This window comes from Aedes albopictus, chromosome 2 (assembly GCF_035046485.1).
Source record: "Aedes albopictus strain Foshan chromosome 2, AalbF5, whole genome shotgun sequence".
Lineage (NCBI taxonomy): Eukaryota > Metazoa > Arthropoda > Insecta > Diptera > Culicidae > Aedes > Aedes albopictus.
The window spans coordinates 1,688,779-1,716,045 of record NC_085137.1 but is presented as its reverse complement, the minus strand read 5'-3'; the positions used below and the strand labels follow the sequence as shown (position 1 = coordinate 1,716,045).

Sequence of the window (27,267 nt, the reverse complement as noted above, 5' to 3'; positions counted from 1 at the left end):
TTATAAGCGGAAGCATTAAAGCAACCTTAGCAGCGATCTTCATGTGGGCAAAAGATTTGATAGACAATACAATCGGAAACGTAATCAATCACGTATGATTTCATTTTCCACTATTTAAAGTTAACACCTAATGGGTCATAATTGTGATTTATTTACTATATATCTACCTAACACTTGAGTAGATGAGACAGCAGCCTAAAATTACCACGAACCACTACTGAAAAACTGAAGAACATATGAAATTTTTGTTTGTTTACATATTTTGACGGCCATCAGCCACCCGAAGAGTTCTTAAGAACAGTCAGTCTCATCCCGCTGTTCCTTAGAACCTAATAGTGTTTGAGTATCGCAAATCATATGCGTTAAGAATAAATGGGCGCATGCTGGGCTTTGCTCCGTATTCATAAAGAACCCTAGAGCATGTTGCCTTTACACTAACTGATCTTAAACGATCTTTATCAAAACCAAAAGGGTTTAACTAGACGGCATCCACATTTTTGTTCTGTTTCTGTTTGCAACTTGTGCACGCCATGTTGATGTTTGGGTTGAAATTTCAATGCATAACATTGCAAACCTCAACCCCGCTGGTTATTTATAAAATCGCAAGCCGACGTGGCTTTTTGTCTTATTCAGTAGTTATTTATTACATTATGGGAGTAAATTTTTATGGCATGAGTTTCTATGTCATAGAAACAGAGTTTCACGCTGGTGAAATTTGTAACTAAATATTTATTTTTTTGCGTCATTATTAATTTGAAATTTATTCCAATTTATTTGATGACTTTGATTTCAGATCTATTTTTAGGTTTTAATCGTTCATACAAGATGTTTTACGAATGTTTGATACGGCATGTTGATCTTCTTACAACCTACATAACAGAGCTTACCTTAGCTGTATAGCAGACTACAGGAACGTGTCGTAAAATCAAGTTGCCTATAAAATGTTTGAAAGAATGGTTTTAACAACCTCCTGTAGGGTGGGCCCTTTTGGACTTTATAGGTGTTTATCACGGTTTTATTAGAGCTGTTAGGATTACTAAGCATTAAAATGAGTTTTATCTGCTTGATTGTAGCAACAGCTTGTAGGCAATAAGAAATCTAAAAATGTTACTTGGGTAATTGCACTTCATGGCTTGGCATACGGAATGTTCTTATGAGTTCTGTTTTCTTTTGGTAAATAAGAACTTAGACACAAACTGTTATCGATGTCATGCTTTATATGGGTTTCTTATAACGGATGCATGCCTCATGTAAAAAATACCTTTTTAAGGAATTTGATATTGGAATGCTACAGCCCTCCGAAACCACCAAAAAGGCCGAGCGTTTGATAGCATTTCAGGGGCGCTCCCAGAGGTTTTCAGGTCCGTTTCAGGGAGTTTCCCACCATAACTTCCTGACATGCCACTGGAATCCCCCTTAAACTCCCTCGGACCTGATGTGCGTTCTGAGACCTGCGTAACGCCTCAGAAATGGTGTCGCACAAGTACTCCAGGAATTGAGGCCACGGTTGAGGTTTTGAAGAGTATTCAGCACTTTATTACTAGTTGTACGGTGTTCTTATTTACGCAGCTCACTAGAAGTACCGAGTAACGCAATATACAATGTTAATCGGTACTTTTTATTACTGATATTTGTAAAAATATATTGTTTTGGTAAAATTAATTACACTAAATTCTGTTTTTACGCGTTTTTTTGTTCCGCGTAAAAAAAATCGTGTAAAAAAAGTTTTCAAAACTTTTTTTATCGGATCATCCTAAAATTTTGACAGGGTATCAAAGATGATAAGAGAGATCTCTGGTAGAAATTTGAGCCCCATCGGAAGTAAATTGCGATCAGGAGAGAAGATTCTTTCCAAAAACACATCGCGTAATTTCGAGAAAATCGTTTAAAAAAAATCGTGTAAAATAAAACCGCGTAAAAAAAGATCGTGTAAAAAAAGAATTTAGTGTACTGAAATCGTATAATTGTTCAAAAGTTTACTGATTCCTAAGCATAAATTACCTTTTACAGTTTGAACTCAGCAAAAATTATTACCGAGGTTTTAGTGTGTGAGGTTGGAACAATTTCTTTGCACCACGATAAAGCCTTTGTGTTTATTACTTCATATTCTAGTAATGTTTCATAAACTAAACTAATAATAAACGTAATAACGTTGCTCCCTTGTTATTTACTTAGTTATGGACGAGGAGCAGAATCATGAATAAGGATCTTAATCTTAAAGTTAACTAATTAATGTAAACTAAAGCTTATAGAATAAATTATGATCCACTCCACAAAATTTTACCAGACTAATTCCTCTCTCTCCAGCATGTTCCCAACTGCGAACCACGGCCCACTCCGGATATGCTTTCCTATAAGGTTGCTAAAAACCGTTTTCCATGGCTTACTCCGCTCTCCACGGCTCTCCGTGGCTTTTCTTGCATTCTCACCCACCGTCACCGTCGAGCGTCGACTGTGCAACTGCAAACTTCGAAACACGCAAAGCTTCGCATCTCTCACATTCGCCAGAAAGTCGTCGTCTTGGACGGTTGCTTGTTATTCGTCTCTTTCGATAGTCAGTCGCGCCGTCGTCTCGCATTGGTCTTGGTCGTCGTCGTCTTCGTTTGTCGATTGTCGTTTGTTTGGCAAAGCCTACTACGGTCTCGTATATCCGCCGTCACCGCCTTCCGTTCACCACGTTTGCACAGTCGATTCGAATCTGGTGTCCGTCCGCCTTGTGTGCGCAAAAGTGTTGTGTTCCATGATGTGTGACGCCCGCCGTGATGAAGTATGATTCTTGTTTAGGCGCACCACAACCGTAGACAACGAATCAGATTTCGCGTTCTGGAGATGTGTAATTCGATCCGGTTCCAGTCTCGAAACGGATCCGGACCTTGAGTCGTTGCATGCTATGCGATGATCATCTTATCCGAGTGGTAAACTCAAAATTAGAAAGTGCAAATTTGAAGTGTGTGAGCTGTTATTCATAATCAGTAGTGAGCGTCAATTGTCGTTGATTGAGAAAAGAAGCCTTCGAATCGAACGACGAGGCGCGAGAGCTAATGAAAGTGAATTTTCGCCACTCGCAGTCGAAAGCGAGAGTCTCAAGATCGACGATACTTCGGATCCAATGAATCGAAAGTGGACCATCAATTAATTAAACGATTTTTTGTTTGTTTCGAGTGTGTTATACCTCTATCTCGTTGGGTGGTGGTTTGCATGCGTAGATCATCGTGGAAAGGAAGTGAGGTTTGAAAGTGAGTTTGGTGGATGAAAGTTTCGCTTCCTGTTCTTCTCGGTGCGAAGCAAACTCACCGAAGACTCGTGCGAATGAATGAAAGTGTGGGTTGTCTATTTTTGGTGCAGGGCTTAATTGTCGAACTTGACGAAGAAACGAAAACAAAACTGTTCGAAGGAGAAGAGAAGTAACAATCACGACGAGACAATCGTGCGTGCGATAAAGCGTACTCAGTGGCACCGGTTGAGAGATTGTAAACACGCGTTGGCTCCCCTTCACTGGCAAGGAATCAGTCTCCCACCTCTACCCACTCGCTCCCGGTAGAATACGAGAAGGTACAGGGGGAAGCATACCTACAGCTGGAACGAAGTCGGGCGGCGATGAGTCATCGCATGGATTGAAGGAGCTGAGGAAACTCCCGACAGTGTGTTCATTGGAGCTTGTAATTGTATTTGTACGATTACATCGCGTAGTTGATCCTCGCCGATGGCAAATCCAGCCTGGTGCGGTATGATGTGTTGGAATAGTGTAGAAGCATTCGAGTTCTGCCACGGGTAGGCGAGTTACAGAGTGAGAAGAAGACTCGGTGGTCGACGACGCTGTGCAAATAATAGCCTACTTGGCAGCGCAGCCAGCTTGCCGACTACTCATCATAGCAATCGTTGATTGCTCGCGTCGAGCACCATTGGCTACGGCAAAGCTAGAACGGTGGCCTTCCAAAACGAAGGAGGCGAGCGCCGCTGGGTGCGTCAGGCAGTGATGGGGGTCCTTCGATGGAGGGATCTGCCTGGGAGTCGAAGCTCCATGAGTAGTTCCACCAACAGCACCAACAACAACAACAACAATAACAACAACAACAACAACAATCGAATAGAGGTAAGATTCTGCTTTTCACACGTTCATCACGTAGGGGAAATCGGTTTAATACGCACGACTCCTCTCAATATCTTCCATATAAAAAGTACCTCTTAGTGTAGGATCTACTAATACTTAGCGTAGATAGAGAAGTTCGGGAGAACATAGTAGGCGTAGTGATATATCAGTTAGGGAGTTAGACGTATAGGGCACTGCACTGTTTTGATTTTGCATGGGATTTTGACGTTTCTTGGCCTTGTTCATTTAAAAATTTCTGTAAGAGTGAAAGAGAAGGGGAGAATTTCATGCAGTGCCCTATACTTAGCATTTTTTTTCTAGAATTGACATCTTTGCTTCCACAACGTTTTTATTAAGAATAGCTTTTCGTAAATAGAGAAAGACGCAAATCCGTTGAATTGCGTAGAGGGCGCGTGTTACCCCGATCTCCCCTAAGCGTCTTACTCAATAGTATGATCAAAAAATTGGCCAGCCAAGCTGTGGAAACTTTCACAAACGCTCTCTGACACGCGAACCATTTCATCCAAGTCAACAACATTTTCGGGTGTCTGCCGGCTGATGGGGAACTGAACTGACTCGAGTAATCGCTCGCCTTAGGTGCGATTTTGAATAGGCTTTCAGGAATGAATAATTAGCCGTCGTACAGTCAGTGATTGCAAAAAACTGTTTCCATACTTATAACATCTTCACCGAAGCCCCTTGCACGCTCATTTCCACCCAAAACATCCGTGGCTTGTGGTGAACGCCGCTGATTCAATGTCAAATCTTCAAAATTGCCGACCCAAGATGTTGACCATCAAGCACCATTATGCGCCTCTCGCACTCGCAGAGGAAGAAATCGGTGAAAATGTATCGTTTTCACACTTTTTGCCTACCACCACTCGGTTTTTTTTCTTCTGGGCCCATACCGCAGTTTCCACTCTGTTCTCTGAAAGCGAAATCATGGCTCTCAGCCTGCTTCGCAGCATTGAGGATCACGGAAACGTCCTCCTCGTGTTGTTGTTGTTGTTGCTGGCTGCTACCAAGCCTACTGCGCCGCTCCCCGTGAACTCTCGGCTCGGTAAAACGACGAACAGCAGCACGAGCCATCTACGATTGAATAATGGAAATTTTTCATTACGCAAAATGCGCTCATTGCCTGCGCCTGCTACGCTAGTGCCCCTGGCTGCAATTGGGCAGTTATTAATTTTTCATTTCATGGTTTGTTTTTGATCCCCCAGTTCGCTCAGCCCGTAGTAAATCATAGTAGTCCATCAGCGCGGGGTCCGTAACTATAGCAACGCGAGCCGGGTTGTTGGTTTTCTTGAAGGACATCGTGAAACGCACGTCTCGCTTCTTATGGCAGCGTTTCCTTCTTGGAAGAGGGGGTGGCCAGAAAAAAAAACGATCGGAACAGAACGTCGGCCGTCATCCAACAACGCCCGAACAACGACAGGCAGGTGTTTTGAAACGAGCTCACCTGTCCTAGTTCGTTGAAAAAAGGCATTTAAATCCAGCCAATGCACAGTGCAGTGCGATCCTCCCTCCTTGTTTGAAGGTGGATCAAAAGACGAGCGAAAATGAAGAGGAGATAAACAATACTTATCGCTAGCCAGCTGTCATACCAGCACTGTTGGAAGCGTGAACCTTCGTCAATTCCAACGTGTTCCTTTTATGGCTAGTTCGGAGGCATATATTAGTCCTGTTCAAAGACGTAGGTTGAACTTGCTCGAAGTTGCTGCATCCTTCTCTTACCCATTTGTCAACAAACGGGAAAGAGCGGGATGGAGAAAGTTCGAGCAAGTTCAACCTACGTCGTTGAACAGGACTATTGTAGTGCAGCGAGCACGATAGTCAGTCAAGAGCAAATGCTCACTCACTCGTTATCATCACATTTAAACGATCGATCGAGCCAGAGCCGATAAGCAGGGAAAAGGTAAACATAGCAAGCGTTGCGTCGCGTCGGTCGCCGGATTGAGAATGTGACTGCTGTTGGCGAGTGAGAACTTGTGATAGTAGTGTGCCATGCCATGCCAGCCCGCAAAATGAAACCAGTATCAATATCAATGTCGAGGTTTGTCTGACTACTCTGACTGGTCGCACAACGATTGTCAGAGAAGCCGTATTTGCTTGCCCTTCAGACGAATGGATTGATCGACTGTTGTGTGTGATTTTTTTAAACATTCATGCTTAGTAAATACGAATCCATTGACGAACATTTTTGCTGTACGAGTGCGGATCAAACCACTCTTTAGCTAACTTTAGCTTAAGAAACTATTGTTCAGCTTGTTTTGTTACTTGGAGTCAAACAGCTGGATATTAGGAAATTTTAACCCAGATTTTTCACCCTCAAGAGGATACTTAAAATAAAGGTCCGTTTTGGGACCCTGGTGACATATATTCTCGCGTATAACTTGAAATCTAAGATAATAAAATATGCGTTATGTCGAAACTGTAGACTACACAGATAAAAATAATGAGATTTACACGTCATGTAAACTTCATTTTAGTCATGTAAACTTAGTGGTATGATGGTTTACATGATATATCATGTAAATTTGTGTTACATGTCATGTAAATACTCTGAGTCATGCTGAATTACATGACATACAATGGAAGTTTACATGATATTTCGTGACTTTTACATGATATGTCATGTAAACTTCTGTGATATCCCACGCTCCGATTATGTGCATCATATGTCACAGAATTTTACACTCTTTTTTCGATCTGTGTAGGATTTCAAGCCGATACCTGTATGTATAATCCTGACTATTCCGATAGACGCCCTAGACAAAACATATGATCTCATGAACTCTCTCAGGGATTCAGGTTTTCACCACATATTTGTTTTAGGATTTTCTTTGAAATCTATTCAGGATTCGTTCCGAAACTTGTTGAATGATTTCTCCTGAAACTCTGCTTTAAACCCCTTAAAATGTCCTCTTAAGATTACACCCACAAGTTTTTCTGAGACGTCCCAGTTTTTTTTTCGTGGATTTCATCTGAAGTTCCTCTTGTCATTTTACCAATTCGGAGATCGGAAAACCTTCAAGGAATTTCGTAGGCTACCGAGGTGTTCCGAGAAAAAGTTCTGGCAAGAACTCCGGAAGTAACTTTATAAACTCCAAAAAGAACAACCAAAGGAGTCCCGGGACTACTTCCGGAAGGGATTCTAGGAAATACGCAAGAAATACGCTGCAAGTAATCTCTGGAAAATCTCTAAAAGAAATCTCAGAAGGATCACAGCACAATATGTCGGAAACAACAACGAGCAAATGCCTGGAGGAACCTCTGAAAGTAACAGCGGGAAGAACTCCATTAGGAATATTAACAATAACTTGTGTAGAAATCCCAAACGGAACTCTGAATGAATCCCCGATGGAAATCTTGGGAGAATGCCAGAATAGGTCCTGACAAACTCTGAGATAGAAAACCTCCGAGAGAAATCGCGAATGAAACATCAGGAGAAATCCTCCGAAAGACTTTTGACGGAAGTTCACAATAATTTGCTTATGAAATTAAAGATGAAAACCTGAAAGGAACTCCAGCAGAAAACCTGTAAAAAATCCTGAAGAAATCCTGGGAAAAACGTTAGTAGAAATCCTAGCAAGAACTTCTGTGGAAACAGTGGGAGAAATCCCTCAAAAATCTCTTGGAGAAGGTTGAGAAAGAATTCGTGGGAAAATTCTGGGAAGATTATGTAAGAAGTAATTAAAAAAAAATCCCGGAAGAAACTCTTAAAGAAATTCCGGAACAACATCTGAAAAACATCCACAAATAGAAATCCCGCAACACACTCACAAGGAATCCGGGAATCAGGCCATCTTATCTTTGGGAGAAATCCTGCAAGATCCTTGTGAACAAACTCCAGGAGAAATCGGTTGCAATTCAGGAATTCTGGAAGATGTGCAAGGCGAAATCCTAGAAGTAATTGTTGGAATCTGGGAAACATTCCGGTAGGAATTCTAGTGTAACTTTTGCAAAGTTACTAACATGTTTGCAATACATACTGGTCTTACATTTTTCATAATAAATGCTCAAATATAGCACAGTATCTGTGGATTAGTGGATCGTAGCAGGTTGTGAGCGCGAGCGGCTGCGTTTTCGAAACTGTCACGCGTTGTTTTGATTATGGTCGACCGAATTGAGAAACGGCTGTCTCGGAATATGCTTGTAAATTGATCTCCGGATAATTCGTGATTGTACCTAATGGGTTTGTCTTATTCCCATCGTAGTACCGGAATTCATCTTCATTTTAGCGTGATTTGCCTGTATTTTTTGGTGATATCAGCTGGATGTCCGAGACACGCAAATGGATTTAAACCATTTCGTCTCGAGAGTACAAGAGTTCGTATAATTTGGTGAGTCTGTTCCAGTACATCGTTGTGGTGCCTAAACGTTGATCAAATGTATCATTTGGACCCTTTCACTAACAATACCCAAATTCCCGTGACACCTAGGCCTGAGAGTAGTAGAGTAGTACATACCTTTCTTAGGTATCCAACTAATCTTCCTTTCTCATCCCTCAGCTGTCGCAAGGACGTGGCCGGACAGCTCTCGGTCGCATCAATCTAGTCTAAGAGTTAGAGATAAGCTCCAAGTTTCGGTACTTTGGTAACGGACAGGAAAGAGGCAATTCCTTATCAGCGGTCTGAGACTGTACCACCTACGAATTTTTGCCTCAAGTTAATGCTAATACTTAAAGCATTGTACAGTATCTCTTAAAGATACTGAGCCTTCTGAGTAAAATATACCCATATTTGACTTCTCTGGGTACAAGGTATATATGTTCCTATCTTCTGATATACGAATGCAGTCAGTAAATAATTGCGGAGGTGCTAAGCCGAAAAGTAGACTTTGTACCAAGACTTGAACGTAGACAAAAAACAGATTGAAAACTCAGTAGACGTATATTGTCAATTGGTGAGCTTGTTTCAATTTGTTTAACGTAATAACCAGATGTGGTACACAAATATCAAAAAATAATGAATGCTTGTGACAATGTTTTTATTTTTTATTATCAAATGGGTAACTGAAACTGTAAATGACTACACTGATTCCCAAAACTTCATTAGGTTACCAAAACATGAAACATCTTGACAAATGAAAGCCCCGTTGTTGATGACTACAATCGACTCCGAGGTAAACACGTTAACGGCAGTTCGTTTTATGGCTTTTTAAGTGGCAACCAATTTCAATTCCAATCCTTCGTTCCTACTCCATCATGCCCCATTCCATTCTCTCAGGGGGATAATCACTCTGATGGGTATTCGGTTTGGTGAGCTCACATTATGTATGGTATACTCGGGTCGTGTCGCGATGTGACCGATGCGATGGTGGGAGAAACAATGGAGCCACAAATCGCCTCCTCGGTACCCAATTATTTTCTTCCGCCCAATGTCCTCGTCGCCGGTTGACACAAACACACAAACGCAACATGGCAAAGACAGTTGAAGTCGTTGGTGTCGACGGGAATCGCACAGACAGAGTCTGGAAACGTTGAAAACGACTCGATGTCGCCAATATTTCACCATACCACGTTGTAATAAGAAAACCAAGCAGGCGGGAAACGGAGAACTGCACTTCCTTCGGGATGTTTCCTCTCGTCATCGGTTGCTGAGTAACGCAATCCGATCCGATCCTCAAGATAATAACATAAAATTTATATTCATATTATTGTATTATGACGCCCAGTTCGTTTCGTCGCATTCAACTGGGAGTACCCGGCGCACATATATTAAATATCACTTTTACGATGGTACGTTCCGTGAGGGACCATGTGCTGGCCTCGAACTATGTAGGCGTTATAGCCGATGTTGCTGAGTTCCATTGCAAATGCCGGAGAAAGTAGTTCCGATTCAACTATGCAATCATAATCCAATTTTTTACCATACTCGTACAAATGGGTCAAAATGTGATTACCACACACACAATAAAGGAGCACATCATTTGAATATTGATTGAAATTTCATGCTACATACAATGTATTCCAACCACAGTTCCATCAAACAGCAAGCCAATCAAAGCCTAACCTCAGCAGCAGACATCGCGCCGACCACCGCAAAATTGATGCGGCAATCAAAGATACCCATGCCCAAGCAAGACCTTTCCGGGCGAGCTTTGCGAGTCGGATCAGAATCGCAGTTGGCCTTTGATCTGCGCCTGAAGTGGTGGCGAAACGGATGAAGTGGTGTACCACCACCGTTTGCATGGCGAAGCATAATTCTAGTCCTATAACCCAGTAGTGCTGGATTTGCAAACAGCTCAAACAGCTGGCAAGAAGTGACATTTAAAAACTGGGTGTGTGTGATTTCTTCAAGGAAACTGGGTAGTAGAGGTAGAACTTTGTTTGACTAATGAAGCAAAGTGGCAAACCTAGGCAAGGCATGCTATGATGTCATGTTTTAGATCGTGCCGGGCGCCGGAGACAAATATGGTGTAAAGCGTAAAAAGTCAAATGAATTAACCTTATGGTGCTAGTGCTTCCCAGCGAAGCTTGCAAATTCTTCTCGTTGATACTCTTTTTTTCGAGTCAGCATTTTAAGTATGAAACACGCCACTTAACACATGACTACTACGCGATTGATGATCGGGTTTTGTTTTACGCTGTTTGCTTCCACACTGTAAAATTTGCTAATTCAGTTACACGGATCGTAAATTTGTGTTTGTATTCCACGGAGTGCAATCCGACACCTTGCCGTTTCAATTTATCGAGTCAGTCCATCAATGAACTTTTTATAGCGGAACTCGAACTTTTTCCAGCGTAATTGGAACGTTGACGGAAGCGAACTTTTGATAAGTCGTGGTGAAACCTTGAAACCATGTGTAATGATGGATGCGAATCATGTAGCTATTTGCATGAATACCGGAAATTGTCAGAAACATACAAAACGACATTTTTAGATTTACAAACTAATTGGGCATTGATTTCCCTTTCCTGGTGGAATGTAAGCAACTTGAGTGAGGAATTATTTTGCAGCGCAGCCTACTAGATGCTTGATTTGTTTACATATGAAGCCTTTTTTGAAACCGAACCAGACACAACAAACAACATTGTACCTTGGGTGAGATATAAACATCTCGTTAGAAGGCATGTGATGCTGACTCGACCCAACGACAAGGAAATATACAGCAAATCTGCTAAACTGCGTGAAATTCAAGTGATTTGTTGACACAACAGAAAATAGTCAGCTAGGTGGATATGTCTCTACCGCGCGTCGGGACCTTTCAACAATCTAGGTAATCGTGCTTTGCCATTTAGCGAGTAACGACAAGCGACTCACACAGTAAGCCGTTCCGTTGAGTCACCCAATCACGACGCCGCCCTTCCATCCAGCAGCCAGGGACGGACAGGAGCAGCAAAAAAAAAGCACTAACCAGCATCCAAGCATGCGAGCGAGCATCAGTGCACAGCACAGCACCAGCACGGCTACTACGATTGGTAGAAATCGAATCTAAATAGCGCGGAATAAATAAACTACACATCCAATTGCTCGTCCATAGAGTCGTAGAATGCAGTCACGACACAGCCACAGTCCGGTTGACGTGGTTCCGAGAAACCGGTTTCCGCAAATACCTACATTGAGATGCGATTCAGGGAGTGCGGTTCGGCCGTCTCGTAGTTTGCAATGCTCGAACGAATTCGTCAGAAGGCAGGTTTTACGACGGCGGCAGGATTGGAGGACTTGGTCCTTTCTCTGTCTCCCCAAGTCTTCACTAGTAGTGGCATGACTGGTTTTTTCGTTGAAACAATAACATTGACTGCGCTGGTCAAGCGGCCCATGTCGCACGCCACTGGTTAGTATCCACAAGTCCAGTCGCAGCCCATAAACAGTCAACCGAAGGAAAGAGAAATCATCAGATGTTGACGACAGACGTCGGCTCGAATTGTGGGTGACACATAAGGCGTTGCGTTGGGGCTTTTGCTTTCAATTTGCACTGATCTTGAGAGGAAAGGCATGCCTTGAAATGGTTTTATGAGTTGGATGGCCCCTTGCTTCTTTAGTTGGCTTACTTGGATGTGTTGCATAAGTATTCTTTTCTATCTGAAACTACTAAAGCTATAATACGATGGATTTTATTATTGGACTGAATCCAACTTTTATAACTTTAAATATGAAAACATCATAGATTTTTAGCTGTTAACTCTCTTTAATGATTCCAGTCTAGTCTATACTTACACAGCCATTCATCCTGGATAATGATAAAATCGACTATTTCTATCATTTTCCCTGCAGCATTAATGCTTTCAGCACATTGGTGATGGTAATTAAAGCGGCCAGGCCTACTGTGCAGCGTTTTTAAATATTGAAGCCATAGAACAGCAACAACTCGTAACAACCGTTCCGTATATGAGGAATTAATTAAAAAAAAACTTTGGAAGTGACGTTGCTAAGAAAGTTAATGTCACTCCTTGGTGCTCAGCATCCCGGGATGGTATTTACCCCTTTTGTCCTGGCCTTTTTGAAAACGTTTGTAGGTCGACCATTGTAGTAGCTATATAAGTATTCTTTGATGTTTCACTTTAGATAAGAGAGGACCGTTTGTCTACAAAAATCTGTTTCATATATATTCCACGAGATGGCGTAGTGTGTATAGTTCGTATGAGTAATATTTTGTCGGTTATGTCTTCTCCAGAATTTCTGCACAGGTGCTTCCTCGATTGCCTTCCCGGTATTCGCCAGAGTTTTCGTATCATGAATTTTGTTAAGTTTCTTAAGAAACTCTCCTACAGAATGTTTCACGGATTACTTCAGGAATTTTCCAAAGATTTTTACCAAAATTATTCTTGGCATTATTCTAAAAAAATCCTGAATTGTCTGAGTTTTCTTCCGGGATACTATTAAGTATTCCCCCCATGATGCCAGCCGGGATTCCACCATGTGATTTCTTCTTGTATACTTCCCTTAGCTTTCTTTTGACATTTTTCAAGACATTTTTTCAAAAGATATTTATTTCAGGATTGCAGCAATCCTTCTAGGATTCCTTCAGAGTTATCCCTCGGAATACTTCCACATATTGTTCCCCGTATTCCTACTAATGTTCTTTTTTCCGTATTACTTCAGGTTTGTTTCAAGAATTCCTCCCGGAATTTCTCTTAAAATTTCCTCCAGGATTCTTAAGGAGTTTTTTTTTTTCAATTGCACCAAAGACCCATCATGGGATTTTTCCGGGGATTCTTGCAAGGATTTCTCTGTGATTGCATCCGAGATTCTTTATGGGGGCTTATGCATCTGAGTTTATGAAATTCAGGCTTGGTTGAAAATGACTAACTTTATTTTAAAAAGATTGTCTCATTCACAAGTCCTAAATGAGTAGTGACACAAAAAAACAAGCTCTCACTTCTGTTGTTCGTAGGCACTCTCAGAGAGTTGCGAAAAAGAGCGTGGTGGATTCTGATTTGCTTTCGACTCCGCAGAATCGTTACCTGTTTTGCGGTGAAGTTGGTAAACGCACCTTGTCTAGTGAATTGAGGAGACGTGGTTTAAATTCCAGCAGAACCACATGAATAATTTTTCGCGATTTCCCATTTTAATTTGCCCATTTTCACATTTGTGGAAATGAACTTCAGGCTTTAACGTAAGGTTGTCTTTTGTTCGCAGCTTTAGTTGATTGTACTGAAAGTCGAAGGGCGTCCTCCCTTGGATTAGAAATTCCTGAACAAAATAGGGGAGGAAGGGGTAACCCCGTCACCTTAAGCATTGGAATTATTCAAAATTAATGTAAGAGGTAATTTGATATTTCAACTACACAGAATGTTTGATCCATTAGTATTTTATAAGATTTGTACATTAAAATTTTCAAAATATATTTATTCTACCGAATAATGTACATAACACAAACATATTAAATATTGATGTTGTTAATGCAGTGCGGGTAAGACCGTCACCCCTATGGGGTAAGTCCGTCATACCTTTTTTTCAAGATACTTTTGAAGATTTTAATTCGAAAATGTTTCCAACATATTTTTGATGAGTTGTGATGTTTTACCAATTATTCTAATCAGTAGTTTTTTTATATGATCGTTAATTTTAAGGTATATGCGACATGCTGCCAAATGAAGAAAAATCTACTTAAGCGATCATGCCGTTGTTCTCCATGTACATCAGCATAACTGGAAAGAACAGCCAATGATTTAACCTTTCGCACCGTTGTAAAAAGTACATACTACAAAAAAACCTCGCTCGCTCTCTTCTTCTTTTTCTTTTTGGCATTACGTTCCAACTGGAAAATGCCTGTTGTTATGTTTGTTCTATGAGCACTTCCACAGTTATTAACTGAGAGCTGCCTCTGCCAATGGCCATTTTGAATGTGTATATCGTGTGGAAGGCACGAAGATATTCACAAGTATATGCCCAAGAAAGCGAAGGAAGTTTCCTTTACGAAAAGATCCTGGACAAACTGGAAATCGAACCCTCACACACACGGCCATACTTCGATATAACGTAACTTTTAGCTTGATATAACGATCGGCTCCGTAAAGCGTTAAACGTAACTGCGCCTCGTTTAACTAAACTAGATAAAAATATTAATATTCTATTTTGTCAGCCCTCAGGTGATTCCTTGAAGAATCACTGGAGAGATACCCGAAGAAATCCCAAAAAGAGTTCATGAAAGAATCCTGGCCGATGAGTGACGGGCTTACCCGAAAAGCCAACTTTTCTTTAACTGCACCGTAATTTCTGAAAAATTGTTGAAACTGACCTTTCGATGAATCTTGGCACTAAAGAATAGTACAGATGAGAATACATGATTGATTAAAATAAATTTCTATACTTGTTTTGTAGTCTAGAGGCTAAATTCTACCGGCGAAAAATTTCTTCCACCGTTGGTGCAACAACGTATGCGTTTGTTTTGTTTATTTTCTTCGCGTTTGACAGGTCAATGTTGATCCCACGTGTCTCAAAAAAGTAAAAATGGTAAAAACAAATAAGATGTGTGGCCAAAAAGCTGCTAAATAACTATTTACTGGTAGAATCATTGGGGTGACGGGCTTACCCACCCTGACGGTGTTACCCACTTTTCCCCTACAATCTATTTAGTGTTTTGTCCAGGAACTTCCAAATCAAAGGAGCACTGCGAATTGAGTTCCATGAATTTCCTGTGGGATTTTTTCAAGGATTTTCAAATTCTTCCAGATTTCATTCCGAAATTCCTCCCGAAGGACTTCCAGCAAATTCTTTAATAGATTTCTCCAAGAATATTCTCCGGGATTCTGCTCGGAATTTACTACGAACTTCCTCCAGGAATTGTATTTCTGAAATTGTTTAAAGATTCTGATACTTTCAGGGATGCATCTCGGGATTCCTACTATACTTGCCGATATAATGTTTTCGGGGTTCCTTCCTAGATTTCTCCCCGGAGTTCTTACAGGAATTGCTCTCAATGTTCTTTAGATGATTTTCGGAGTTTTCTACTGCATTCTGCTGGCAATTTCCTAAGAATCTTCATCAGATATTGTTTTACGCAATTTGTTCAAGTAGTATTTGCCGTATTTTTTTTTTCTCATAGATGCATGCCGGTATTCCTATCATTCTTGCAGCAATCTTACCGGCAGCATTTCTTCAGAGATTCAAGGGGTTTCTTCCGGCATTTTTCTAGAGATTTTCCCCAAGATTCCTCTTGGAATTCTTCCAGGAATTGCATCCAGATTTTTTCCAGCGATTCTTTCTAGAGTCCGTTTAGAGATTGACTGTGGAGTTTCTACATGTATTTCTTATGCAATTTTTTCAGGGATTCCTGGCGAAATGCCTTCAGATACTCCTTGCGGAATTCCTCTAGGGATTCTTTGTGAAATTCTCAGGGATTTCTCCAGGCACTTCTTCCGGAAGTTCACTTAAAATTCTTTCCGAAATTCCTCACGGAACTTCCTCGGGTTCCTTCACTAAAGATTCCTCCTGGCATTCTTGTGGAATCACTGCAGGAATGCTCTAAAATGTTCGCCACAGTTATCATTTCATTTAGTAATGAAAAACACTTTTTGGAAACCTAACAAAATAGTCTGTTTGAAATTCTCAATGCCATTTACTGAACGAACAATGGACACAGCTCAATGTTACTTAAAATTCGGTAGAACATCACATTACGCGTTTGGGGCGAAGATCTATTGTTCAACACCAAATTGAATCATGAACACTGAAATTACCATAATGACTTTATGGAAGGTAGCTATTTCGAAAGCTTAGAACATGTAGGATTTACGATTTCGATCTAACAATTGAGTGTCGTAAAAAGTTGCTAAATACCATGTTGGAATGCAAGTGTTTCTACCAAAAACTCCCATAGTCGTTCTTGGTATTCGTCTGTGGTATCTCGGTCTAGAACCTGTGGTCTCTATGTCTACAGCTAATGGATGATTCGTCACTTTTCTGACACGGACTTCACACTCGTTCTGTGCGATGACATAAAATCTGAACTAGATCGTGTATATTTTTTTTCCTCTTTGCAAAACGAATGAGCCAACACTTATAATTGCTGGCTCTCCGAAGAAGGTGTGTGACACGTCCGTGAGATGTGGGAGTAACAGAATATCTCGGCACAATGATTTACGATTTACGTTTAGTCCGGCCGGCAGCAAATGGATCGTGTGCTTTCCGATGAACTATTTCGCGTGCGATCCTAGTAGGCGCGCGTGCATGTTTTATCACGCAAAAATAAGTCGTTTGACTTGGATTTCGTCGTTTTGTTCTTCTCAAACACACCTACCTACCCCCATTCGTCGGGTGCGCTTGATTAAAAATTCAAACATCAAAGCTCATATTGCTCGGAGATGTTGGTCGGTTGGTAGACCAAGACAACAGTTTAATGTTTATAGATGGGATTTTTTTCCGTTCGGATTTTGCTGTGTCGCGTCGTCGTCGTCGAGAAGAAGAATGATGATGCGAGATCTTTTGTTTAACAAAAGCCATTCAGATGAAGAATTTGCTCCCACGACCAATCCGCCATCGGCAAACAAAGCACTCGTCGTCGATGGGCTGGCTCTGTGCCGCCGGAGATAGATGGTGCTGATGGCACAACTTCACCTCCGACTGATTTCAGAGATAGCAGCCAGCGCGTTGTTGTTGAGAAGTGGAGGGCAAACCGCACGTACCAATTCCAACCCGACCCAGCTCAACCCAACCCAACTCGACGAGATCTAGAAACCATGCTTCTAACAGTCAGCCTCCTCGGTGAGAAAACGAGGGAAAAAGGGCGCGAACAACGCCTACGGTTGGGCTTGATGATGTCGGCGAAGGCGATGGCGATGGTGGTGACAACATCCTCGTTTTGATGCAATTTTCTGAAAGTTGTTGGCACTTGAGGCACTGCAGGCAACGATGGTCCACCCGCCCTGTAGAATGGATGGAAAACTAGACAGATGCATGGCTTCAGGTGATGCCCACCCGGAACATGAGAATTTAATTCGCAGGCATTGTTAGATGGAAACTTCGAAGAGTGCAGTTGTGATGTTGTGGATCGTGTATTAAAATGTTTAGGTCTTCAGCTTTCAACAACGTTTACGTAAAAATATTTAAAAATCTAAAGAACTTAAGACATCCCAGGAGATTGTCCTGATGAAACCGCAGAAGCTAATTTTAAAAATAATCCTTGTAGGAGTATCTGCAGGAATTGCCAGGGGAAATTACTCTAAGAATTCTAGGAAGAATATCCGAAGAAATCTCTGGGGCACAGACATTTTCAGAAGATTTTTCGAAAAACTCCATAGAAGAACTTTTGAAGAAATCCCAAAAAATCTGAAGAAGTCTCCGGAGATATAAAAATAATCTACTAAAATGAATTTTTAGAAGAACCCCTGCCGGAATCTCTGAGGAAATCTTCAGTAGAACCTCTGTAGGAATATCTGAATATATCCTAGGAAAATTCTTGAACGAATCTCAGGAGGAACTACTTAAGAACTTCCTAAACAAATCCCTTGTGGACATCCTGAAGAAATACCTGAAAGATTTTTTGAAGGAATCTCTGGAAAGCTTTTTGGAGAAACTACCGAGAATTTTTGAAAACATCTCTAAAATAATTTCCAACGAAATCCATGGAAAAGATTTTTTTTTAAACGAGTACTAAGAAAAATCTCTCAAGTAATTTCTGTTGAAGTTTCAGAAGGAGCCCATAAAAATCTACCCAAAATAATTCTTGGAGAAATCCCTGCGGAAATTCATAAGGGAATGTTTGAAGGAACCCCTGGAGCAATTTCTTAAAAAATCGCTGGAAGAATTTCTAAATAAACGCCTCCGGCGTTTCTGTGAGTTAAAAAAACCTTGGTGTTTCCTTCTTCGAACGTTTCGTGCATTTTGAAAATTGTACGCAAAAGTAGTGGATTACGGTTCGGGTTCCGACTACCAGAAATTATTACTGAGGGAATTTCTCAATGATTTCTTGGAGAACCCTGGGGAAAAAATCCGAAGAAATCCCTGGAGCACTTGTAAAGAAATGTTGAGAAAAAAGTTGGTCCATGGAAGATCTTTTGAAGATATTCTCTGCTAGAATTCCTGTAGAAATTCCTAAAATCCTGAAGATGTCTCAGGATCTTTGTACCAACTTTTCGAATCCTCAAAGCAGAATACCCTCTTCGAATGAGTGTTATCAGTTTCGTACCTTTTGATTCCGCCCTATTTTGCTTATCCTTTGGCAGATACGCGTATTTCGACTACCACTTGTAATCTTTCTCAGTGTTAGTTATCCACTGAAGAAGTCATCGCATTGACCCCGCTTTAAATTAGCCTAATGCCATAAAATACCCCTACACTTATTCAGGCAAACTCACCACACTACAATAAAATGTACCAATGAAATAGTTTCAGTTCAGTGGAGAAGGAGAAGTTAAAAGGGAAATATGAAAAAAGGAGAATATGACTATTGGACGATAGGGGAATTAGGCAGCTTAGAAGGAATGATTCGGTCTGTTTCTCGAGAAGACCTCATTTAAAACAGTCGTTGGACACACTGAAAAAAGTAAAGTAAAAATTGATTAGAAGTGTAAAGTTAAGGAAAACCTTCAAAAGCTAAACGTGGAGAATCAGGTATGGCAAAGTTCTAGGACTCGTTGGTTTTAACCCTGCATCCGCTTTTTTCCGGTGTTACGGATACAGCCAGCGGCCCGGAGTTCCCTGACGTGCTGACGTGGTCCGCAGAGCTCGGCCGACGCGACATACCGTCGGGCTCGCTGATAGTCCCGCCATCGTGAAGCTAGGGCACTGAACATAACCTCATTGTGTCCCACACAAACACATACAGCTCTGTAATTGCTAGGGTATTAAATCTTGAAATTGTAATTCAGCAGCTTTTCCATTACACCCACATATCCGAGGTCTGATTAGTCGACCAGATTACACTCCAGTCGACCTTGAGACCAGAGAGGTGCTCCAGATCGCGCTAGCCAGGAAAAGAGGTTGTTGTAGAATCCGGCCTCACACGGCAAACCGTTGCTACCAGTAACAAAGGGATGCTCAGTATACGAACTAGCCGCAGCAGCCGAAGTCAAGCAAGCAGTAGGCAGAAAGTGGAAGATTGGTTCAACAACCAAATGTCCGATTTACCCATTAACGAGTCGAACCAATCAAATCTTCAACAGGTCCGAGCGAGTGAACCTGTTGATTCGTCAACTCCTGTAGAATCGAGCCGAGTAGCTTAGGTTGGTATTCAGCGGAATCAAGCTGGAACAACGGTAGTGGAATGATGATTTCCAACAGCGAGATCAGCAATATAATGCAGGGCGGCCGGCAAGTGTCCTGAATTGAAACACATGATCCGAGGATTATGGAGGAAACAGCATACTCCCAGAAGAGGTAGACGATGGTCGATATCAGTGCGAACAGGAGTTGGTCGATCTGTTGTAGCGTTCCGAGGAACAGCGGGAGCAGGACAGGCTACGAAGGCAAAAAATTCGAAGTACTATCAAAGAAGCAGCGGGACATGGAGAGGCAACACCGAAGAGAAAACGATTTACGGCGGAGTCGTGAAATGGAGTTAGTCAACCGACTGAAGCTCTGCGAACAGCAGTTCACACAGGAAAAGGCCAAGCTAGACTTGAAGAAACAATAATTTCTGGCGAAGGAACAGCAATTGACTGAGCAGCTGGAGTTACAGAGTTCGAAACAGTGACAGAGATAATTTGTCAGCAAGTACTCCATCATCAGAAAACTTGCAGTGTTTGCAAAGATCACTGGAACGAGTCAGCACCTGCTAATCGACGAGAACAGGATCAGGGCTCTAGAAGAAAGATCACTAAAGGATGCAAGCGTTGTCCGTTATGTAGCGCTGATGAACAAACCGCTACGGGATGTGCAGCCTTCAAGATGCTTCCAGTAGATGAACGGTGGAACGTTTCAAAGACAATAAACTGTGTTAGGAGATGCCTAGTGTCGCATACTCCCTGTCCATGTGAAGGCGAGGTTTGCGGGAAAAATAACTGCCAGAAACGTCACCATCGCTTACTTCACTATGACCCAAGTAACATTTTGATGACCAATTAGTCTTGTAGAGGTTTTGAGAAAAGTTACTGTCATAAAACTTAATATCTTGTATTTTGGTTTTATGATGGTTTTAAGAATCTCTTCTAATCCATTTGACTAAAAAATGTTACTTGGGTAGCCATCCAAGAGGGAAGTTGTGAACTCCACCAACGCTACTGTTACTATTCATCGTCAGCTCGTGTCATCAACGTTGTTCAAACCCTACCAGTGACGTTATATGAAAAGAGTGAATTAGTGAACACTTACGTATTCTTGGACGACGTTTCGCCGGCATCCCTTCTAGAGCAAACCATTGCGAACGAGTTGGGGATGAATGGGAAGGCGCAATTCTGGTGAGTTCATTCCAGTCAGTCCTGGAAACCGTCAGTATTTCAGAGCAAGGAAGTTAAAGGCGCTTCAACTTGTCGGAAGTATACACCATCGAAAACCTAGGTCTGCCTGAACAATCTTTAGACTTTGACCAGCTGACGGAGAAGTTTAAGCATCTACATCATCTTCCTGTGAAGAGTTCCTGGGTTGTTAAGAGGTTAACAGTTAAGAGGTTGTTAAGATGGTTAAAAACCATCATTGTTTAGCAAAAACACAAAAGCAGTTTTCTCGCTGGAATCTCAAGTAATAATGTTAATGTCACTGCATTCTACTCGCCGTCTGGATAACAGTGAATACATTTTCAATGGCGGTTTTGTGATTTAGAGCAAGAAAACTGCTTTTAAATCATTGATGATTGCTGATGGTTGAATGATGGTTATTTGAGCCTTAATTGGATTAAGCAATCCGCACCTATTAACAACAACGAAGATTCGGGAAGGAAAAGAGTGAGAACCGATCGCTCCATGGATGCGAGTAAGATGGGTCATCTGTTGTTATGTTCGAGGAAAAAAAACAGTTCTAATGCCGTCAAACGCTTATATGCACGGAAATGTCCGAATGCAACTTGCATGATTACGTACGGGAATTTTTCTCCGTGAAAAATCTCGGAGTTGCTCATAAATTTCCCTTCAATGATTTTCAGAAGATTTGTTTCAGAGCTTTGTACTCCACAGATAAAAATAATGAGATTTACATGTCATGTAAACTTCAGATTAGTCATGTAAACTTAGTGTTATGATAGTTTACATGATATATCATGTAAATTTGTGTTGTATGTCAACACACAGAGTCATGCTGAATTACATGACATATAAAAGAAGTGTGCATGATATTATATGACTTTTACATGATATGTCATGTAAACTTTTGTCATATCACACGCTCCAATCATGTGCATCATATGTCACAGAATTTTACACTCTTTTCTCGATCTGTGTTGGCTTTGTATGAACAGTTGTCACATTTGAATTACAAGATGTTTCACCTTAAGCCCACTGATGTGTAACACAAAAAGAACACCAATCGAATCGATTCACATTATTCCCTGTGATATTTCATACTTTCTATTCTATGAATCATTCTCGTCCTCAACGTCGGAAACTGTTATTTTATCTGCATATGCATTTCGAGGAATTATCGGGTGAACGTTTGAAAAAAAAAACCCCAAGATACGCAGGTTGATATGATGTTTCGGAAGTAACGATTGTATTCAATCTTAAAGGAAGGTAGTTAACGTCATCGTGAATACACTACACACATTTCATCTTGCATGATTGTACAACGCGTGGAATTGCCGATAACTATGTTTCAAAATCATTCCAGGTCGATTTGGAGATTTCTTATGATTTATATTATCAAGAGATGAATTTATTTTGAAAATTCAAGGAAATGCAGATGATCATAAATTGCAAGATAATCAAGTATACACTGAATGAGAAATTTACCAAATTTCGAATGAGCAATATGTAAGCTAAACACAAAAGAGTCCTTTGAAAATCAGTACAAGTTTTTAGGTAAATCTTGATGATAGAACTTGGATGAAGATTTTGTGTGTTCAATATTACCAAAAGGTGTATACTATAGTTTCTAGCTTTATCGATTTGCTTTTTCGAGATGTTATCGATCGCTTGCTCCGCACCTGTTGCAGATGATCATGGTACTTCCAGTAGTAGTAGGTAGCCCTTTTCTCTGCCTGAAGGTGCCTCTTTCGGTACACCCAAGCTAAACTCAAGTGGCTTATGAGGATTATATCCGCGTCTTGTATCTCTTACCCAAACCCACCTCCCTTCCTCTCCCACCTGTCCAGGGTAATTTATTAGCCACAGGCCTAGTTTCCAAACAAAAGAAACCCGACTGGCTCGCTGGGTATTACGCGATATTGATGCGATCGCCACCAATCAACAACCACTGCACTGCACTGCACTGCCTGGTATTGCCCCTTTCTTTGAATTTGATGAAAAAGAAAGCGGAAATCGAAGGTACGTAAATAAATTTCTCAACCAACTGTAACGACGGCGGCGGCAGCGATCATCATCGTGTTATTGTTTGCGGTGGCCACTACTGATCGAACGGTACATTCCGCGGTAGCCGTGGTCCGGTCCCGTCCGGACCCGTTCGTTTCAATCGCCCCGGATTTAGCCCGAGTGACGCTGAGCTGACTGCTCCACATACAAACAGTGTATGGAAAGCCATTCAGAACCCAAAGCGGAAATTTCTCAGCCGAAAGGCGTCAAAATCGGTACGCTTAAAACGGCATTGATTTTTTTTTCGTTTTTCGCGCTACTCACTTTACTTCTATTTATTTTGGGGTACTTGAGGTTCGCTTTTCAAATCACTGTATAAGTGGATCTGCTGCTGTTGCTGCTACTCAATCATATGGCCTCGATATTCTCGCTCGCGTACGTAACTGCTGGCTGAGGCTGAGCTGACACTGATGCGGTGCGCTAATGATGGCCCTCGTTTGCGGTGCGCCGTGGAAGTCAACGAAATGAGCTCTCATTTCGCGCGGGGATAACCTAAATCGATGGTTTAAAACTCATTTGATTTTGGGGCTAATCACTGACCCTTGTAGACAAGATTGACGCAATCCTCCAATGGTCGAAAGCAGTCCTTGCAATGTCCTTGCGACAGCTGAGAGATGGGAAAGGAGATTGGTTTGAACACCTAAAAAAAGGTGTCCTCTCTGGTGGAAGGTAAAGTCCAAAGGATACGTTTGGTCAATGTTTAGGCACCAAAACGATATACAGGAAAAAAAACTCACCAAATTATACGAATTTCAGTACCCTCAAGACGAAATTGTTCACTTCCATTTGCGTTTCCCGGGCATCCAGTAGGTAACAATATAACCCCGATGACACTACGTCACTTAATCGTCAGGTAAAACAAATATGTTGAACACCGAAGATCAATTTGCAAGCACTTTCCAAAGGTTAAATTTGCGGAAGTCATGGTACCAGCTGTTTTTCAATTCGGCCGGCCATATTGAAATCAACGTGGAAAAAAACAAACGCGTGACAGTTTTGAAAACGCAGCCGCTCGCGCGCACAGTCTGCTACAGTTTGCTACTGTTCAAATTTAAGTTATTCCGATATTATAACAGTTTTTTTTTCTCAACTTACATTTGAGTTATGTTTCAAATGTCAGTTACATTTTTACAATATGGTTGCGGAAAAATCTTAACATGTATTACCCCCGGCCCGTAAGAACCGTAGAAGTTCAAAAAGTATGCCGCTCCTAGGATCATAATTGAAACTTATTTGACTACCTTTGGCATAGAGGAGTATCATCGTACCTGCGAAACGATATACAAATGCTAAATGGCCAATAAGCAAAGAAATTGGGATGTGATGCCAGAAAGAATAAAGAGAAAAAGATTGAGGTCAACTTTGGATATTGTGTCAATTCAATTTCAAGTTCTATTGAAGAAACCCCTAATAAAGTTTGATGCTTCTGGTATAAGTTGATTCCGAAATAAAAGGCCAATAACATGAATTTTTAACTTCACTTATGTCCTCTCTCGATACTTACCCACTTCAGTCGGTGGTATTCGTGTTTTTTTTTCTTTCCTACGCCTTCCGCTTTCAACCCACCCATATTTTTATGCCTATTGGCACAAAGCCCAGGAGGTGGTATGATGCGATAATAAATTACGATAACTGTGCTCAAATTAATCAAATCGTTTCTCTTTCTCTCTCGCATACAGTACTGGTCAAATTATTTGTTATTTCTTTCTTGGAAAGTTTACCTAATAGAATTTCTAAAAGTTTCAAATCCGTACCTTATGAGGAGTCTGAACAAAAATGAGAAAAATCAAGCTCTTTCTCAAGTTCTAGCAAAAATTTATCCAAATCGGATGATAAATGACTCTTATCTTGCCCTTAAAAGTGAAGCAGTTCTTATAAAACATTTAAGTGGTTACGAATTCATTGATCAATACTGTACTGTTCGTTTCCTTTCTTTGGCGCTGATGGTTGGTACGATCTTTCTCGACTCATCTTTCGTCGTCTTTCTGTCTGCCTGCCTACCTGCGTTCGAACGCATGTGTACGTACGTATATACTTACACTTCCGATCAAAAGTTTTGGAGTGCTTCAACCCTGACTGTCCGGAAGAAAGATGTCTGCAGTTGGCTGTATGATTTTTACTGAATTTCGAGCTGAAAACTGAAATCATCTTTAGTCCGGGAGTTGAAAGGTGACAGCTCTGTTAAGATCCAGTGGCCGGTTTCAGAATGCCTGGTCACTCACATCCATTCCGAATTCACTTTCGCTTTCAACAAGCCTTGAATGTGTACATTGCCGTTATCAAATGGATAATGATTATATTGCAAGCACACTTCCTCCTTCAAAGATCATTTTTGAAACAGGCTGAAACATTCGTTATCCAGCTTTTTACGCTGGCTTGCCATAAACTGTGAATGACATTTCTTGCCGCCACTATAAATTCTATTATGGTTGAATCAAAGCAAGCTTTGTGGACAATTTTCAATGTTGACATAGCGGAACGACAAGAATTTTCACATCTTCGTAAACAAGAGACATTCATTTTCAATTTCTTTATAATTTTTAATTGGTTTCTAACAATTTTGACTATTCTAGCTTGATAAAAATGCTGCCGTTAAGCAAGGAGGAAATATGGAACCAGGCGTGAATTTCAGAACGGCATTACCATCCACAGTTAAAAGGCAACTAGGAGAGACTATGCCGAGCTATGTCCTGTATCTGCTATTCATTTGAGCCTGTCGTAGGCTGTTTTAACTGCATAGGACCTACAAGGATCGAGATCAAGGGAGATTTGACTGATTATATGCTTTGTTTCTGCCCGGAATGACTAGTTTTCCATATCCCCGCTCTCAGTAGAGCGCGATCGAACGACGACCTTTCTAAACGCCAGGTGCTCAAAAACACATCCTGATCGACGAATTAAGCACGACTATGTAGTACAAAATAACCCCTCTAATTTAACACCTTGCATTTTGGAAACATCTTCCCATGCACCTTCCCCTGAATCGAAAGGTTCCCTGATCCTGTAGTGTATACTCTACAACCCTTCATCAACCCCCAATCGAGTCTGACAAAAACCAGGTTACAGTTGGGGGCAATTATCACTTAGGTATATTTTTGCTCTTGTGCGGCACGAACGAAAGGCAAAATAATTCGTAGGAAACCCATATAAGTTTGGTTACACTGTTCATCGTGATTTCAGTAGTCGAGCCTACAGTATCTGCGCTACGATGCACTATTGTAAAATCGCTTTCATCAACTCCTTTTTTCACAGTTTTGCGGTCCTCGGGTGCTTGAAACCATATGAAAATCAATGAAAATCAATTACTAGTTAAAATATACGTTATATGCATAGAAAAGACCAACAAAATTGCGGCTTCCGGACAGTGAAAATTTTTGACAGATAAATCAACAAACCTTAATACCTAGGATCTTAATACCAACATTAACACTCTGCCTACTAAGATAAAGCTATAAAAACTGTCGGCAAGAATTGTCAAAAATGAATCACCCCCCGTTGTTTTATAGCCAGCGTAAAAAGCTGGATAGTAAGAATCAGAACAATCTCACCAAAACCATCCAAGGTAGCACTGGCATCACCATCACCATGGAAATGTCTTTATATCGCAGTCAGGTTACTCCTCGTCTCCCCTTCGTCGCACATGTATTTCGTCATCATTAGAACAAACGTCGGTTTACCACTCACAAAACTATAGATAGGAGGCTACACTATTTGATTCTGGAACCACTCGCGAATCATTGATAGCGTGACATATCAGCCAAAGTCACAGCACAAACACTACAATCGCAAAACTATTGGAAAACAAAACGCGAATTTGGCGACAAATTCAGACACTCTCGATACCAACTCCAGCACTATTTGCGAGACCCGAGCTGTGAGCAGCGGCATGCAATCACGCACAGGACTTTGAAACACCACCGGATGGCGTAGCGCTACCAATTGTTCCAGGCTACGCGGAACTGAGTTTGGACACAATCTTTCACAATTCTTCACAAACTCAATAAGGCACTGCATCAAACACTTTGCATTAACGCAGAGCAGACACTCTCACCCGTGGAAGAACCATCCGGATGGCGTAGCACCGGCCAAACCGTCAGCAGAACCGCGAAAAACAAAAAAAAACTGGCGAAGAAATGTGACAAGCAGATCAAAACACGACTGCACGCGGCAACGCCTGCTAAGGTTTCTCCAGTGTTGTTAATAGTCCTGTTCAACCTAGAACTTGCTCGTAGTTGCTGCATTCCGCTCTTACCCGTTTGATGACAAATGGGTAAGAGTAAGATGTAGCAACTTCGAGCAAGTACAACCTGCGTCGTTGAACAGGACTAATGAT

The 27,267-nt window shown here is 41.3% G+C and overlaps 1 protein-coding gene across 6 annotated transcripts in view; it reads left to right on the top strand.

The window, feature by feature from the left end:
- LOC109421495 (rap1 GTPase-activating protein 1) overlaps positions 1-27,267 on the top strand; it is a 404,145-nt gene that overhangs the window by 312,803 nt on the left and 64,075 nt on the right. Inside the window, exon 1 of one of the 6 annotated variants that reach the window (XM_029864353.2) lies at positions 2,489-4,093. The exons of the other annotated variants lie outside the window; for them this stretch is intronic. Coding sequence (XP_029720213.2) covers positions 3,977-4,093 — 117 coding nt within the window. The 5' untranslated portion in view covers positions 2,489-3,976. Of the gene's footprint in view, positions 1-2,488; positions 4,094-27,267 lie in introns of those variants that run through there. 6 annotated transcript variants of the gene reach the window in all.